Below are 13,050 nucleotides of genomic sequence, written 5' to 3' on the forward strand. Positions count from 1 at the left end.
TAAGTAAAACAACAGTAATGAAGAAAATAATAGCACTGAAGAGTGACAAATCCCCAGGACAGATGGTTTCCATCCCAGGGTTTTAAAGGAAGTAGGTGAACACATTGCAGTCGCCCTAACTATAATCTTTCAAAGTTCTCTAGATTCAGGAACTGTCCCTCTAGGTTGGAAAATTGCTCGTCCCTCCGCTTTTTAAGAAAGGAGAGAGAGGGACACCAGGGAATTAGAGACCAGTTAGCCTAACATCTGTTGTGGGGAAAATGCTGGAGTCTATAATTAAGGATAGGGTGACTGAACACCTCGAGAATTTTCAGTTAATCAGAGAGAGCCAGCATGGATTTGTGAAAGGTAGGTCGTGCCTGACATACCTGATTGAATTTTTTGAAAAGGTGACGAAAGTAGTGGACAGGGGAATGTCAATGGATATTATTTATATGGACTTCCAGAATGCATTTGATAAGGTCCCACATAAGAGACTGTTAGCTAAGATAGAAGCCCATGGAATTGAGGGAAAAGTACGGACTTGGTTAGGAAGTTGGCTGAGCGAAAGGCGACAGAGAGTACGGATAAGGGGTATGTACTCACATTGGCAGGATGTGACTAGTGGAGTCCCGCAGGGATCTGTCTTGGGGCCTCAATTATTCACAATATTTATTAACGACTCAGATGAAGGCATAGAAAGTCTCATATCTAAGTTTGCCGATGATACAAAGATTGGTGGCGTTGTAAGCAATGTAGATGAAAACATAAAATTACAAAGCGATATTGTTAGATTAAGTGAATGGGCAAAACTGTGGCAAATGGAATTCAATGTAGACAAATGTGAGGTCATCCACTTTGGATCAAAAAAGGATAGAACTGGGTACTTTCTAAATGGTAAAAAGTTAAAAACAGTGGATGTCCAAAGGGACCTAGGGGTACAGGTACATAGATCATTGAAGTGTCATGAACAGGTGCAGAAAATAATCAATAAGGCTAATGAAATGCTGACCTTTATATCTCGAGGACTGGAGTGCAAGGGGGCAGAAGTTATGCTGCAGCTATACAAAACCCTGGTTAGACCGCACCTGGAGTACTGAGAGCTGTTCTGGGCACCACACCTTCAGAAGGACATATTGGCCTTGGAGGGAGATACCCGGACTTCAAGGGTTAAGATACGAGGAGAGATTACACAAATTGGGGTTGTATTCTCTGGAGTTTCGAAGGTTAAGGGGTGATCTGATCCAAGTTTACAAGATATTAAGAGGAACAGATAGGGTGGATAGAGAGAAACTATTTCCGCTGGTTGGGGATTTTAGGAGTAGGGGGCACAGTCTAAAAATTAGAGCCAGACATTTCAGGAGCAAGATTAGAAAACATTTTTACACACAAAGGGTGGTAGAAGTTTGGAACTCTCTTCCGCAAACGGCAATTGATGCTTGCTCAATTGCTAAATTTAAATGTGAGATCGATAGCTTTTTGGCAACCAAAGGTATTAAGGGATATGGGCCAAAGGCGGGTATATGGAGTTAGATCACAGATCAGCCATGAACTTATCAAATGGCGGAGCAGGCATGAGAGGCTGAATGGCCTACTCCTGTTCCTATGTTCCTATATAGCCAAGACCACATAAAAATTAATAGATTGCAGAATACTATCCCAAAAACAATAGCAAAACTTCTAGAAAATCCTCCAAATCCATCTAATGGTGGAACCTGAATTATTTAGGCACCACAAAACAACAGTCCTGATCATAGTCACACCAGAGTATCATTCTCCACCTTTTGCACGTTGACCAGGAGCTTGTTCCCCAACCCACACTGTGCTCTCTTAACTCTTATGTAGTAGTCCGCCCACAATAATTTTTTTCATCTCCTCTCCCAGCCACCTGGCTTTCATATTCCCACGTGAAAATAGTAGCCAAGATCAAAGTTTTCTTTTTATAAAAAATCCGACCTATGGCTTAGCTAATTAGAGCTCAGCAGAACTGAAATATCTGACATTACTACTGAAACAGCATAAAAATATTACATTGGAATACCATTTTGTATGCTTGTGTGCCAAATAATCTGAACTGTACCTGGGAATTTTTTTCAAAAACAGATGCTAATCATTAGTTTCAGATTGGAATAATCAGGTGATGAGAGTAGGTGAATGGCAAGAATACAATTGAGCAGGAGATGTTAGAAACATGCAGCAGCTGAGCAGAGAGGGATACTGACATGCACCATCAGAAGCCGTTTTTACTTCAACCCCAATTAATATTATTTACCATCTCAACTTCAACACGTCACAAACCCTGGGTCACACTCAAGCATTCTCACAACTGACAGCTACTATTCGAATTTAGGGACAAATCCTTCATTGTATTGGATGAAAATGCAAATTGCATTAACGTCATTCTTTTGAACCTGTATGTAAAATAACGTTGCATAGAAGTTGTGTGCACCGGTAGTTAGGGCTGTAAGCCACTATATGCCCATTACATATTACACTTGTAGCAGCCAATTTGCTGTGTATTTCATTAAGTTGTAGATATGGTTTAGATGTGTCAGCTGGTTAAGGTCACGAATAGCTGAGCCATACAACTGGGAAGGTCCCAGAATTGATCCCCAATCTGTAGCTGGGAAGAGGTGAGACGTGGCCTCCAGAGCCAGAGTGAACCAAAATAAAAGCGAGGCCACGTTGTTTGGCAGGTGGGAGACCCGATCTTTTGTACTCTTCACCGTCAGGTACGACTACCTGAAGGTGCTGGGGATCTGGTTCGGGGGGCCCCTGGCCTGTTCAAAGAACTGGGAGGAGCGGATCGCCAAGGCCAAACAGAAGCTTGATATGTGGGTGGGGCAATCCCTCTCCATAACCGACAGGAAGCTGGTGATAAGGTGTGAGGTACTCGTGGCGTTGCACTACGTGGCCAGGGTCTGGCCCATTCCCCACAACTCCGCTGTCACGGTCACCCAAGCTATCTTCCAGTTTGTCTGGAGGTCCAAGGTAGAATGCGACTGCAGGGCCACCATGTACAAGACCCCAGACAAAGGGGGGAAGAGCGCCCCCAACACCACTCTGATCCTGATGGCCACCTTTGTGTGTGGCTGCCTCAGGATATGTGTAGAACTCCAGTACGCAAACACCAAGTGTCACTGCGTGCTGGGTTTCTACCTGTCCAATGCACTGAGAAGGCTGGGTCTGGCCACGCTGGCTGAGGAGGCGCAGGACGTTCAGTCCAGCTGGACCATCCCCTCACCCCCCCCATCTGTCCCAGGTGGAGAAGTTCTTGAGGAGGAACCCCTTCGGCCACAAGGCCATCAGACAGTGGTCAACACAAAACGTTCTCAGAGTCCTGCAAGGAACTGAAAGGGTGGACTCGATTGGTTTCTTCCCTGACCAGACGGTCAATGCCATTTGGCAGAATGTCTCATCGCTGTTCAAACAGTTCGATAACACAGGACACTGTGCTCTACGGGATGTTCCCCGGGACGCACACTGAGACAGATATCACCTGCGGCTGGAAGACCAGCAACACAGTGAAGGAGGCCCTTTGGTCTGCCCGAAACCTGCTGGTCTTCCAGCTGAAGGAGCAGTCCACGACCAAGTGTTGCCGACTGGCACACTCAAAGGTCCAGGAGTACGAGCTGTGGGATGCGCTGAGGGTCCATGGGGAAAGGCCACCATTTAGAGCCCTTCTGCCATGGTATACCGAGGAATCAGGGAAAAACACTCTCAGGCAGAATGTAAAATGCAATGAGGCACCCTAGGGCACCATGAACTGTATGTACAATGTATGGTGCATAACTGTATTGATTGTACTGGGACCGTAGAATTGTACAGTATGTACCTTTGCAAATTGTATGACCTGTATTGTATTGTTTGAAGCATGACTTGAATTGCATTGTATGTACCTTTACAAATTTTACAAATAAAGTTTATTTTGAAATATAAAAAAAGATGAGAAGTTCCAGGAGGAACCCCTTTGACCACAAGGCCGTCAGACAGTGGTCGGCACGGAACATTCTGGGAGTCCTGCAGGGAAAGGAGAGGGTGGATCCGATCGGGCAGTTCCCCGACCAAAATGTCATTTGGCAGAACGTCTTGTTGCCGGAACTGACCAACAGGCACCAGGATGTAGCTTGGATGGTGGTCAGAAGGGCCCTCCCAGTGCGGTCCTTCCAACATGCATGGAATCTCAGCGTCACCGCGTGCTGCCCTCAAGGCTGCGGCGGGGACGAGACAGCCCCTTCGCGCAGGTGGTGTGGAGAGAGATGCGTGGTATTTGTCCCGGTTCATCCCCAACAGCTCGGTAACACAGGACGCTGTGTTCTACGGGCTGTTCCCCGGGACGCACACCGAGGCAGATATCAATTGCTGCTGGCAGACCATCAACTTGGTGAAGGAGGCTCTTTGGTCCGCCCGATACATGCTGGTCTTCCAGCTGAAGGAGCTGTCCACGACCGAGTGTTGCCAACTTGCACACTCTAAGGTGCAGAAGTACGTGCTGCGGGATGCACTCAAGCGAGGTGCAACCTACGCAAGGGTGCTATGGGGAAAGGCCACCACGTGTAAGGTCATCCCACCATGTAATGTACAGGATATGTAGGAGATATGTACAATGTTTTGAATTGTAATAATAGGATCATAATGTGTACGATCTGCATTGCATTGGTCTGAACTATATTGCTTGGAATTTTGTTTTTTTACACTGAATTGTGTGTATCTTTAAATTTTATAAAATAAAGTATGTTTTGATATAAAAAGAGGTGCTACAATTGGTCTTAATGCCCCTTGATTTAGGGGAAAGCAAAATAAAATTTAAAAAGGCAGCTAAGATTTCCACTGTTTGTTGCTATACAGTGAATTTACTAGAGGTGCAAAGATGTGAATGTCGGAAAAGGGCAGAAACAAACGCATAACACGCAGAATGGCTACTTAGTTGAAGTACTGAAGGATGTCCAGTGCCCACTAGAATTGTACTCTGGGTGACAACGGCCAATGAGTTCAGGGAGCTGAAATTGTCCTGGGGTGAGGAGGGGGGTGGGGAGGGAAGGAAAAAAAAACAAGTAATTTTAATGCAGTAATCTAAATAAGGGGTTATTACATTATAACTATGAGATTGAGACTCACATCTGTAACCACCATCCAAACATAAATAAGATAGTCCTGAAATCATTCCTCAGTATCTACCATCTTAGCTATTGTTTCAATTTTACATTTTTTTCTACTTTTGGTCAGCTTTTAGGACAACAGCAGCTGTCAGTGTGGACGGTAACTGTGCATTCTCTCCTTGACATGCAATCTAATGCACATAACTGAATTAGTGATTTCATATTTTCCTTCATTTGCTAATGCTAGCAAAAATGTCAGAACAAATATAAAGCAAACAGAAGAAACATTCTCTCTGTTTTATGAGGTTCATCAAAAAAGGGCCCTGGGAATTTTATATCCAATAAATTATTTAGGGCTAATCTGAATAAACATTAGTCAATGATTTTTGATAGTAGTGATAGTTAAAAAAAAACTGAAAACACAATTAAGTAGACATTTGATGGAATGTTAGTGCAGCATATCACTCTTTGAACTCGGAGGCTTCATTTCAAATCTAGTCCAAACAAATGGTTCAAATTTCTCTCCCCTCTGTTGACTGCAAGAACCTGAGCAAAATTAGGTTAGCGATATTCAAATGAGTTCCAAGCAGGATCAAGGGTACAAATCCACAGCACAAAACTGTATGGATTGGGACAAAACTCAGTCGTATTTTTAATTTTCTGGCCAAAGACCTTTTCCCAATGTCGGTTGCTGGAGGACTGGGGGTGGGTGGGGGAAGCAATTTTGGACAGATCATCAGTATAAACATTCCGGTGGGTCTCTATGCTGCTGGAACCAGTAGCACAGTTATGCCAATTATGTTCATTCTTCCTACCTGAATGGAAAATTCCATCTTCTTGACAGCTGATAGCAGGTATTAAGAAGGTGATGCTAATGCAATAAACTACTGCCCAAAATGCCCAACTGCTCATTTGGTCAGGTTGGTGTAATATGAAAAATGGAAATTCCTTCCTGAAACCAAAGGAAAAATTCTATTAAAATCAATGTGTGAAAAGTGCTTATGGAGGTCACAAAGCACCACCTACATTACCTAGCAAACTATTTTTGTCTCCCAAACATGGATATGATGATGCAATTCACATTAAATACTTCCTTTCAAAATGCAACAGATTAGGTGTGGTTATTTTCCCTCCCTGTGATTCAGTACCTCTATAAATAACTTGTACTGGAAGTCTGATCTGGAGACAGAAGTCAAATTTGTAATTTCTCTTTATAGAAGGATAGCACTGGGGAAGTACAAAGGACTTTGTGCCCATCTCTATACAACTTCTACCTGATCAGAAATAACTTTGCTTTGTTTGCTCTCACCAAGGAGCTTCGCTGATGACAAGCAACAATTTTTTCTGTGAACAGTGTCAATAGACAGAAACCTAGAAATTAGTATTTTGGATTTCCCAAGGTTAGTGCCTCTCAACTCCAAAATCAGCTAACTATTCTTCACTCAGAGTCTGTAGGCCAGTGGTCAATTTGTTAGGTAAGGGTATCAAGGGATATGGAGTAAAGGCAGGTAAATGGAGTATAGATCAGCCATGATCTACTTGAATGGCAGAACAGGCTCGAGGGCTGAATGGCCTACTCTTGTTTCTATGTTCCTAAGACATTGCTGGAAATGTGTCTTGTTATCAGAAAGACAGAACAGAATCACACAAAAGCAGTCCCATGGAGTTGGACAACAGAGCACGTGTGATAAGGGAGGATGTCATGGTCAACTGTATCAAATACTGCAGGAGGAGAGATGACACACCATGGTTACAGTGAAGCAGGATGAAGTTTGTGATTTTGACCTGGGCCGTCTCAGTGATGTGAGCAGGATGATAACTGGAATGGAGCACACAACTTCTGATAATCACTACATTCCTGAATTTCCATATCTTCAGCAGGAGAAAAGCAGAACCCCTGGAGAAATGGCATAATTGGTAGGAATCAGACATTCACACCATTTCTCTGGGGGTTAAAGCAAGAGATTGGGACAATCCCCCATGGAAATTCAGGCCTTATTTAGAGAGTTCATCATCACGCTAAACAATTTTTTTTTGGGGGGTGGGGTGGGAAGAGGGAGAGCTGCATTGTAGCAATCTAACAACCAAAGAATTTTTTAAAATCAATTCATGGGATGTGGGTATCACTGGCAAGGCCAGCATTTATTGCCCATCCCTAACTGCCCTTGAGAAGGTGGTGGTGAGCCGCCTTCTTGAACAGCTACAGTCCATTGCTGAAGGTTCTCCCACGGTGCTGTTAGGTAGGGAGTCCCAAGGTCTTGACCCAGCGACAATGAAGGAACGGCGATATATTTTCAAGTCGGGATGGTGTGTGACTTGGAGGTGGTGTTGTTCCCATGCGCCTGCTGTCCTTGTCCTTCTAGGTGATAGAGGTCGCGGGTATGGGAGGTGCTGTCGAAGAAGCCTTGGCGAGTTGCTGCAGTGCATCTTGTAGGAGGTGCACACTGCTGCCACGTTGCGCCGGTGGTGAAGGGAGTGAATGTTTAAGGTGGTGGATGGGGTGCCAATCAAGCTGGCTGCTTTGTCCTGGATGGCTTCGAGTTTCTCGAGTGTTGCACTCATCCAGGCAAATGGAGAGTATTCCATCACACTCCTGACTTGTGCCTTGTAGATGGTGGAAAGGCTTTGGGGAGTCACGAGGTAAGTCACTTGCTGCAGAATATCCAGCCTCTGACCTGCTCTTGTAGCCACAGTATTTATTCTATATGGCTGGTCCAGTTTAGTTTCTGGTCTATGGTAACCCCCAGGATATTGATGGTGGAGGATTCGGCGATGGTAATGCCATTAAATGACAAGGGGCGGTGGTTAGAATCTCTCTTGTTGGAGATGGTCATTGCCTGGCACTTGTCTGGCGCAAATGTTACTTGCCACTTATCAGCTCAAGCCTGGTGTTGTCAACCTTGATACATTGTCCAGGTGTTGCTGCATGCGGGCTCGGACTGCTTCATCATTTGAGGGGTTGCGAATGGAACTGAACACTGTGCAATCATCATCGAACATCCCCATTTCTGACCTTATGACGGAGGGAAGGTCATTGATGAAGCAGCTGAAGAAGGTTGGGCCTACGACACTGCCCTGAGGAACCCCTGCAGCGATGTCCTGGGGCTGAGTTGATTGGCCTCCAACAACCATTACCATCTTCCTTTGTGTTAGGTATGACTCCAGCCGCTGGGGAGTTTTTCCCCAATTCCCATTGACTTCAATTTTACTAGGGCTCCTTGATGCCACACTCCATCAAATGTTGCCTTGGTGTCAAGGGCAGCAACTCTCACTTCACCTCTAGAATTCAGCTCTTTTGTCCATGTCTGGACCAAGGCTGTAACGAGGTCTGGAGCCGAGTGGTCCTGGCAGAACCCAAACTGAGCATCAATGAGCAGGTTATTGGTAAGTGCCGCTTGATAGCGCTGTCGACGACACCTTCCATCACTTTGCTGATGATTGAGAGATCTCTGATGGGGCAGTAATTGGCTGGATTGGATTTGTCCTACTTTTTGTCGACAGGACATACCTGGGCAATTTTCCACTTTGTTGGGTAGAAGCCAGTGTTGTAGCTGTACTGGAACAGTACAGAGGCTTGGCTAGTTCTGGAGCACAAGTCTTCAGCACTACAACCGGGATGTTGTCAGGGCCCATAGCCTTTGCTGTATCCAGTGCACTCAGCCATTTCTTGATATCACATGGAGTGAATCGAATTGGCTGAAAATTGGCTTCTGTGATGGTGGGGATATTGGGAGGAGGCCGAGATGGATCATCCACTCGGCACTTCTGGCTGTAGATGGTTGCAAATGCTTCAGCCATGTCTTTTGCACTCACGTGCTGGGCTCTGCCACCATTGAGAATGGGGATGTTTACAGAGCCTCCTCCTCCCGTTAGTTGTTTAATCGTCCACCACCATTCATGACTGGATGTGGCAGGACTGCAGAGCTTTGATCTGATCCGTTGGTTGTGGGATCACATAGCTCTGTCTATGGCATGCTGCTTCCGGACACAGAGCCAAAGGAGAAGATATTCGGAGGTGGTGACTGAAAGCTTGGTCAATCAAAAAGGTGGGTTTTAAGGAGGGTCTTAGAGGAGGAGAGGAGAGACAGAGGGATTTGCGGGGGGGGGGGGCGGGGGGGAGTGGGAGTGGGAATTCCAGACCGTGATGCCTTGACAGTTGGAGGTATGGTCACCAATGGTACGGTATAGGGAGTAGGGGTGCACAAAAGGCCAGGATCGGAGGAATGCAGAAATGTTGGAGGGTCATAGGACTGCAGGAGGTTACAGAGATAGGAAGGGGCGGGCCCATGAAGGGACTTAAATAAGAGGATGAGAATTTTAAATTGGAGGTGTTGAGGTCCAGGAGCCAATGTAGGTCAGCAAGAACAGAGGTGATGGATGACCAATGAGGGATAAGGTACAGACAGAGTTTTTGAATCACATTTGTGCATGGATAAGGAAGTTTTCTAACAACTTGAAGAGAAAAGAAGGTTATGATGAACCTTTATAAAACACTGGTTTGGCTACAACTGGAGTATTGTGTCCAATTCTGGGCACTGCACTTTAGGAAGGATGTGAAGGCTTTAAAGAGGGTGCAGAAAAGATTTACTAGTATTATTCAAGGCATGAGGGACTTCAGTTACATGGATAGACTGGCGAAGCTTGGGTTGCTCTCGTTAGAGCAGAGAAGGCTGAGAGGAGATTTGCTAGATGTATTGGATAAATACTTGAAAGAAATAAAATTGCAGGGCTACAGGGCTAGGACTAGGACTAGCTGCACTGCTCTTGCAGAGAGCCCGCATGGGCTCGACGGGGCGAATGGCCTCCTTCTGTGCTATAACCATTCTATGATTCTAAATCTGTATGAGTCACATTGCAATATTTAACCATCAGCAAATTTAACGTGGGAAAAGGAACAGCCACCAATGGTTGGGAGGAGGGGTGGGGATATATTGAAGGCCAGTGTCGGAAAGGGGGGTTGTAATCTGAATAAAGCCACCAATCGGTGAACTCTACTGTATCCGGTCAATGGAAACAGTCGATCTCCAATATAGGGGCCCAGGTGGAGCCGCCTGTGGTTGTTCTTCATCCGCTAGGAAGTCCGGGCCGGATAAAGCTCCAGAGCTGCGCAGCCAGTTCTGATCCACCGTCCTCCACATTAACCAATGGCGGACACCGAATCATTTTACCGCGGGGCCCCCTGACATGCTCTGGAGTTCGAGTTTCCCCTTCCCCTCTGACCAGGATACTCACTCGTTCCTCCCCATTGATCCGTGACAGGCCGCGCCGCCTCCAGGAAGGCGGCTGGTCTCGTGACTCCGCGTCTCCATAGTAACAGGGACTAAGCGAAGCCGCGGCTGCCAGTGGGCGTCACTGGCATTCGTCAGCGGTGGTCGGGTGTGCAGCGTGGAGTAACGGCGCCGTTTTAGGACTCGACCCCACTTCTCTCCTCGCTGCACTTTGTTTGTTCCGGAGAAGCGGGCAACTGTCGCACACTCCGACTGGCCAAATACCGAGTCATGGATGGTTTGACCGCCCCGTGGCTAGTGTCAATTATTTCGAGTGCACTTTTTATATCTGTGCATTGGTGGTTCAGTGGTAGAATTCTCGCCTGCCACGCGGGAGGCCCGGGTTCGATTCCCGGCCAATGCAACTTTTTTTTCCCCCCCTCCTTCCTCAAAAATATGCTGTTACAAAATAAAGGTCAAAGACCTGGCGACATAATTGAAAATATATGCCTGGCGACATAATTGAAAATATATGCCTGGCGACATAATTGAAAATATATGGTTTTCAACATACATACAAAATTCGGGCTGGTTTATTTTACTGCATCATCTGACTCTATGCCTCTGGAGTCCCCCAAAGATTCCTCCTATTTCTCATCTACATGCTGCTCCTCGGCGACATCATTCGAAAATATAACATCACGTACCACATAGAATCACAGAATCATAGATAGTTACGGCACAGAAGGAGACCATTCGGCCCATCGTGTTTGTGCTGGCCGAAAAAGAGCTAACCAGCTTAATCCCACTTTCCAACACTTGGTCTGTAGCCCTGTAGGTTATGACACCTCAAGTACACATCCAAGTACTTTTTAAATGAGTTGAGGGTTTCTGCCTCCTCTACCCTTTTAGGCAGTGAGTTTCAGACCCACACCACCCTCTGGGTGAAAAAAATTCTCCTCAGTTCCCGTTTAATCCTTCTACCAATTTTTTAAACCTATGCCCCCCGGTCACTGACCCCTCTAATAAGGGAAATAGGTCCTCTCTATCCACTCTATCTAGTCCCGTCATAATTTTATATATCTCAGTTAAATCTCCTCAGCCTCCTTTGTTCCAAAGGAAACAACCCCAGCCTATCCAAACTTTTCTCATAGCTAAAATTCTCCAGCCCTGGCAACATCCTCGTAAATCTCCTCTGTACCCTCTCTAGTGCAATCACATCTTTCCTGCAATGTGGTGACCAGAACTGTACGCAGTACTCAAGCTGTGGCCTAACCAATGTTTTATACAGTTCTAACATAACCTCCCTGTTCTTATATTCTATGCCTCGGCTAATAAAGGAAACTATCCAGTATGCCTTTATAACCACCTTATCTACCTGTCCTGCTACTTTCAGGGGTCTGTGGACATGCACTCCAAGGTCCCTTTGTTCCTTTATACCTCTCAGTATCCTCCCATTTATTGTGTACTCCCTTGTTTTGTTTGTCCTCCCAAATGCATTACCTCACACTTCTCTGGAGAAGTGACATGTATGCTGACTCCCAGCTCTACCTCTCCATCACCTCTCTCGACCGCCTCACTGCCTTGGATTTGTCACACTGTTTCTCCAACATCTAGTATTAGATGAGCAGAAATTTCTTCGGGTTAAATATTAGGAAGACCAAAGCCATTGTCTTCGGTCCCCACCACCGACTCCGTTCCCTAGCCACTGACTCCATCCTTCTTCCTGGCCACTGCTCGAGGCTGAACCAGGACCGTTTGCAACCTTGACGACTTATTTGACCCTGAGCTGAGCTTCCGACCCCATATCCTCTCCATCACCAAGACCGCCTACTTCCACTTCCATAACATTGCCTGTCTCGGCCTCTGCTTCAGCTCACCTGCTGCTGAAAACTTCATCCGTGCATTTATTATCGCTAGAATCGACTACTCCAATGCTCTTGTGGCCGGACTCCGACCTTGCACCCTCCGTAAACTTGAGCTCATTCAAAACTCTGCTGCCCCTATCTTAACTCGCACCAAGTCCCTTTCACCCATCACCCCTGTGCTCGCTGAACTACATTGGCTCCGGGTCCAGCAATGCCTCGATTTTAAAATTCTCATCCTTGTTTTCAAATCACTTCATGGCCTCACCCGTCCTTATCTCTGTAACCTCCTCCAGCCCTACAATTGTTCGAGATCTCTGCATTTCTTCAATTCCAGCCTCTTGTGGATCGCCAATTTTCATCACTCAACCATTGGCGGCCAAGCCTTCAGCTGCCTCTGCTCTAAGCTCTGGATTCCCTCCCTAAACCTCTCTCTACCTTTCTTTCCTCGTTTTAAGATGCTCCTTAATACCTACCTCTTTGACCAAGCTTTTGGTCACCTGTCCTAATCATAGAATCATAGAGTGGTTACAGCACAGAAGGAGACCATTTGGCCCATCAAGTCCGTGCCGGCTCTCTGCAAGAGCAATCCAGCTAGTCCCACTCCCCCACTCTATCCCCGTAGCCCTGGAATTTTTTTTCCATTCAAGTACTTACCCAATTCCCTTTTGAAAGCCACAATTGAATCTGCCTCCACCACCCCCTCAGGCAGTCCATTCCAGATCATAACCACTTGCTGTGTAAAAAAGTTTTCCTCATGTCGCCTTTGGTTCTTTTCCCAATCACCTTAAATCTATATCCTCTGGTTCTTGACTCTTCCACCCATAGGAACAGTTTCTCTCTACCTACTCTCTCTAGACCCTTCATGGTTTTGAACACCTATATCAAATCTCGTCTCAA

At 46.0% G+C, this 13,050-nt stretch overlaps 1 protein-coding gene and 1 non-coding gene across 3 annotated transcripts in view; one reads left to right on the plus strand and one right to left on the minus strand.

Moving 5' to 3' along the window:
* LOC137300139 (transmembrane protein 144-like) overlaps positions 1–10,521 on the minus strand; it is a 99,431-nt gene extending 88,910 nt beyond the window's left edge. For both annotated transcript variants that reach the window (XM_067969256.1, XM_067969332.1), the window contains exons 1-2: positions 10,311–10,521; positions 5,894–6,030 (exon numbers count right to left, since the gene is read on the minus strand). In XM_067969256.1, the coding sequence (XP_067825357.1) occupies positions 5,894–6,030; positions 10,311–10,387 (214 nt within the window). In that variant the 5' untranslated portion in view covers positions 10,388–10,521. The remainder of the gene's footprint in view (positions 1–5,893; positions 6,031–10,310) is intronic.
* Positions 10,522–10,638: 117 nt separating this feature from the next.
* Positions 10,639–10,709, plus strand: trnag-gcc (transfer RNA glycine (anticodon GCC)). Its single transcript has one exon. It is a non-coding gene; the product is annotated as a tRNA-Gly (tRNA).
* Positions 10,710–13,050: the final 2,341 nt, after the last annotated feature.

The sequence above is a fragment of the Heptranchias perlo genome, chromosome 1, assembly GCF_035084215.1.
Source record: "Heptranchias perlo isolate sHepPer1 chromosome 1, sHepPer1.hap1, whole genome shotgun sequence".
NCBI classification, from domain to species: Eukaryota; Metazoa; Chordata; class Chondrichthyes; order Hexanchiformes; family Hexanchidae; genus Heptranchias; species Heptranchias perlo.